A 4,678-nucleotide genomic window follows, 5' to 3' on the forward strand; every position below is an offset into this window, starting at 1 on the left:
CTTGCAAAGGCCAAGTAGCAGGGGAGCGTGCTGAGGGGAAGGGCCGAGGCCTGCTGCCCACCGCCCTGTGGGTCTTCCTGGGGCTTCCTGCCCAGATTTCCTGCCATCTGTACTCTGACAACAGCTCTGGGGGATTCCGAGACAAGTGGCCTGCAAAGTGTACTTGGGCACCACTGCTTCAACCAACTGGCTTCCCTCCCTGGGCCTCAGTTTCTTCATCAGTAAAATGAGGTTGGACTGTGTTTCTTCCATGTGTAGAAACATGATTTTAAACATCCTCTCATGCCTTATGTTGGCACCATTTGTTCAAATGCTGTATGGACACAGCCTCACTTACCCTCTTGGGCGTTAGAGCAGCCATGTTTGGATATACAGTCAGAGGGTGAGTTTGTAATCCAGTCAGACCTCAGGGCTCCTGAATCCTCCTTGACCAGCCTTTTTTGGGTCCAAATGGCGCAAGCCCTGACCTCAGTCACCCCTCTTTCCCCCTCTCTCTCCCTTAGGTCTCAGCCTCCCCAGACCTCAGCCCTCTTAGGGGAGAGGAGGACATGCCACTGCTCCCCAGAACCCTCCTTCAAGCAGGGCCACACCGGCACAGGCGCTGGGCTCTCACTGAGCCAGCCACTCTGACCCCGGAAAAGACAACCCCTCCTGGGACCCAGGAGGACACCCCCTTGCTACTGGAGCTGCAGAAGCTGCCAAGGTTGGCCAACACAGACTTGAGTTCCCCGAACCCCAATATCCAGGTGAGAGTTCCAGAAGGGCGTGGGCCCAGCAGGCACCTGGAGAGGAGCTGGGCTGAGTGGCTCAGCTCTGAGGTCTGGCATCCCAGCCTGTATTCCTTGGAGGTCGGGGGTCCTGTGTGGGACCTGCCATCCCTGTGGAATAGTGGGGGGAGGACCTGCTCCTCCACTTTCAAGCTGCAGACCGTGAGCAACTCACGTGGCTCCTAGTCCATAGCAAGGGACAAACAGCACCAACCTGGCAGGCCTGTCATGAGGACCAAGTGAGCACAGAATGCTTCTTGAGCTCAGGGGATCCCAGGAACATGGGGGAGGCCTTGTGGAAAAGCTTAAGGGTCTGATCCCTGCCCAGGCCCAGCCCCTTACTTCAGGCCCCTGAGGAAACGGCTGAGTACTGAGGGCGGCGTGGGGTGTACTGCCCACCAGAGGGGCTTATGGGAGAGGAACCTAGAGGAGCCAGTGGAATTCCAGTTTATATATTCCACTGCCAGTCCTGAATCCCTAATGGTAATAACTCTGCACTTTTTGTATAGCAGCTACAGTTTACGAAACGCACCAAAAGAGAAAAGTGTAGAATGTAACTAAAATTGTTTAGAAGTTGATGTGTCTATATGTATGTGCATGTGTATCTATAAAACCTGGAAGGTTAATCACCTAAATGGTATCTGTCAGTGACGGAATATGGGCAATGTTCATTGCTTCTTTATAGTTTGCTGTTTCCTACCGAAATTTTGTTCAGTGACTTCATAATCCTTTATAATAACCCCAAATGATGTTTTTCAATTCACTTTCACAAAAAATGATTTCATGTGACTTATTTCCCGTCCGCCCCGCCCACAATGTGATATAAGAAAGCACCAGCCAGCAGCAGCACAGCCACCATCCCCTAGCTGGCGGCTGTGGGGTTTGCTGGCTCTGCTCTCATCTTCTGGCCCTGCGGTGAGGAAGTGGAGGCTCAGGGCTGTTCGTGGCCCCTGAGCCTGGGCAGCCTACAGGCTGGTGGAGCCAGAGTTCAAAGCCAGCTTTTCTTACACTAGTGGGTCTCCACTCTGGCATATGTCAGAGCCACCATAACTGGTCCCACCTAAGCCCAGTTAAAGCCGTGGCTGAGGAGAGGACGGGGAGTCAGGAACCTCCAGGGGATGGTGATGCGCAGCCAGGTCTTGAGTTGTGACCCCATGTGCCCTGGAAGGCCAAGAGACTGGGCTGGTTTGGAGGGGAGGTTGGGTGGGTCTTTCCCCCCTGCCCCTGCCCGCGGCATCTTCCTTCTCCTTGTGGTCCAGCCCTGAGCCCTCCCTCACTGGCTGGCCTGGTGTCTGTCTCCCTGCAGGTGACCATCGAGGTGGTGGAGGACCCCCAGGCAGAGGTGGAGATGGACCTGTTGGCTGAGCCCAGCAGTCGCTGGCCCCAGGGTGCCCCCAGCTGGCTGCCCACCAAGGAGCTCTTCTGGCCCCTTTTCTGGGGCTACCTGGAGGGGGACGAGATGGGAACCAGCCTCAAGGGCAGAGCCCCAGGGGCGGAGGAGGAGGAGGAGGAGGAGGAGGAGGAGGAGGAAGAAGAAGACTACCCTTCGGAGTACAGCGAGAGCGAGGACCAGGCCGGCAGTGATGAGGAAGATGACGACGAGGAGCCTGGGTTCAGTGGGGCCACAGGCGGCTGGGAGCAGGGCTGGCTGCTCCCTGGGGACTGGGCCACCAAGGAGTCGGACAGCTACGGTGAGCTCCCCCATCTCGGCATGCCTGGCTGCTGCCCCTCAGGTCCTGAGTGGACACGGGGGTAGAGAGAGGGCTGAGANAAGTAAACTGCCCAAGTTCACACAGCTAGTCAGCACACAAGCTAGGCTTTGAACGCAGGTGCTGTGGCCTCCAGGCTTCACTCGTTACCACTGCATTCAGCTGTCAGACAAAGTAATGAAAGTGGGTGTGCTTGGTGAAGACAAAGGTGGATGCATATGAGGGGTTATCGTCATGAGTGTCCATGCATGCACGTGTGCACCAATGCATGGCGTTGAGATCAGGCAGAGCTGGGTTTGAACCTGAGCTCAGATGTCGTAGCCTTTGAGACCGTACGTAAACCCCAACTCTCTCTAAGGCTCCAGTAACCTCTTCGTTAGCATAGTCACACTCAGTCCTCAGGGTGTTGGCATTCATTTAATCACTCAGCAGTGATTTATTGAGCTCCTACAATAGAGCAGGCATTGTGCTAGGCACAGGATACAGTGTGAACAAAGCAGACAAAAATTCCTGCCTGCACGGACCGTACGCTCTAGTTGGAGTGGATGACAGAAGGCACATAAAGGGCCAAACCCAGGCCTGGTGTGGAAGATGTGCTCAGATGATGGTCACAGGGCACAGCTCTGCCCATATACCCTCAGGCCTTACTTCCAGTTGCCCAAGGGTGTTCACTGTCACCAGCGCCTGCTCTGGGCTGTACGTGGCAAGGCCTGCTGAACCTGCCTGGAGAGAAAACCCTCTTCCCACCCCCAGCAGCCCTCCGCCAAATGACTGGTGGAGTAGTAGGGAACTAGCCTAGCTCCCCCTCCCCTGGGGGGATAAGTAAGGCTCTCAGTGGGATTGCGCTCCAGGTGTCCACCGTGGTCACTAGCTTGATGGAGCATTTGTTCTTTTTTTTTTTTTAGCTGAGCCATCCTGCCACCTGTTGGCAGCTCAGCGGCTGCTCAGCTCGGGCCAGGACTCGCCGCTGTTGCTTAGAGCTCAAACTCTTGAGCAAGCTCTTAACCAACTGAGTCACTCGGCCGGCCCGCATTCGTTCTTTATTAGCTGCCCCAGTTCCCTGACTTGCTGTCCCCTCCTCCCATGGTGTTTCCTTCCAAAGGAACCACTTGCCCTTCAGTCCTTGCCTCGGGTCGGCTTTTGAAGGAACTCAAACTGAGACCGGATGTCATCCCCCCATCCCTCCCCTGTCCACTCCCAGGAACCACTGGGGGCTGATGCCCAGGGCAGAAGGCTCCATGAGCAGCCCCAGGGAGGGGCGGCATGTGTGGCTGTCCTGTTTAGTCAGGGCTTTCTATGGCCTCTGCTCATTATCTGGTTGAACTGGGCCCCAGGGAATGGAGAGGGTGGGGAGAGCTGGAGGTGCACATTCCCAGCACCTTTCCCATCACTGTTCCCATTGTATAGAAAAGGATGCTCACAGAGGTTATGTCCCCTGCCAGGGTCCCACAGATCGGATGCCGGCCACAGCCGGGATTCAGACCAGGCAGCCTGCCTCTAGAGCAGAGTTTCTGAACTGCAGCTCTATTTGACATTCTGGGCTGGAGAATTCTTGTTGTTGAGGGCTGTCCTATGCATTGTAGAATCTCTGACCTCTACCCACTAGGTTCCACAAATGTCTCCAGACATTCCCATGTCCCCAGATGAGAACCACAGCTTACCTACCTGCCCAGATAAGCCAGAAAGGCTGCATGACCCTGAACTCCTGCTGCCTTGAGCCTGCCTATTCCTGTGACACGGAGCCTGCAGACAGAGGAAATGCTGAACAAAGTCGCAGGGACAGTCAGGGCTCCGGTGGGTGGGAGCTGCCAGGAAGGCAGCATGTGGGGATGTCCCAGGCCTCCAAGATTGGACAGCGAGGGGCTCAGGGGTTCCATTACTCATCTATCCGTCCTCTGCTCATCTACCCTGGCTGTCTAGACCAGAGCCCTGTGACTCAGTGAGAGACTCTAGGGCCAGGCTGAGATGGGGCCACGCTGCCCTGGGACCAAGTGATCAGTGCAGGAGCCTTGGAGCCAGGCATCTGGGGACTACAGGACAGGAGGTCAAAGAGGAAAGACAGAAGATTCTGAATCTCTTTCCGCCCCAAGAAAAGAATCATTGAGAGTGAGAAACTAGACTGAGTAAGCCCCTGATTTGTGAAGGGGACCCTTGGGGCTCACACCTGTAGTGTTAGAGCATAATGGTTAAGAGAGTGGGCTC

The 4,678-nt window shown here is 55.6% G+C and overlaps 1 protein-coding gene across 3 annotated transcripts in view; it reads left to right on the forward strand.

The window, feature by feature from the left end:
- Nucleotides 1-4,678, forward strand: part of ISM2 (isthmin 2) — a 22,646-nt gene that overhangs the window by 10,058 nt on the left and 7,910 nt on the right. For 2 of the 3 annotated variants that reach the window (XM_019640274.1, XM_019640275.1), the window contains exons 2-3: nt 504-746; nt 2,074-2,458. In XM_019640274.1, the coding sequence (XP_019495819.1) occupies nt 504-746; nt 2,074-2,458 (628 nt within the window). The remainder of the gene's footprint in view (nt 1-503; nt 747-2,073; nt 2,459-4,678) is intronic. The other variant, XM_019640276.1, reaches the window with a different exon arrangement.

This window comes from Hipposideros armiger, unplaced genomic scaffold (assembly GCF_001890085.2).
Source record: "Hipposideros armiger isolate ML-2016 unplaced genomic scaffold, ASM189008v1 scaffold_49, whole genome shotgun sequence".
NCBI lineage: Eukaryota > Metazoa > Chordata > Mammalia > Chiroptera > Hipposideridae > Hipposideros > Hipposideros armiger.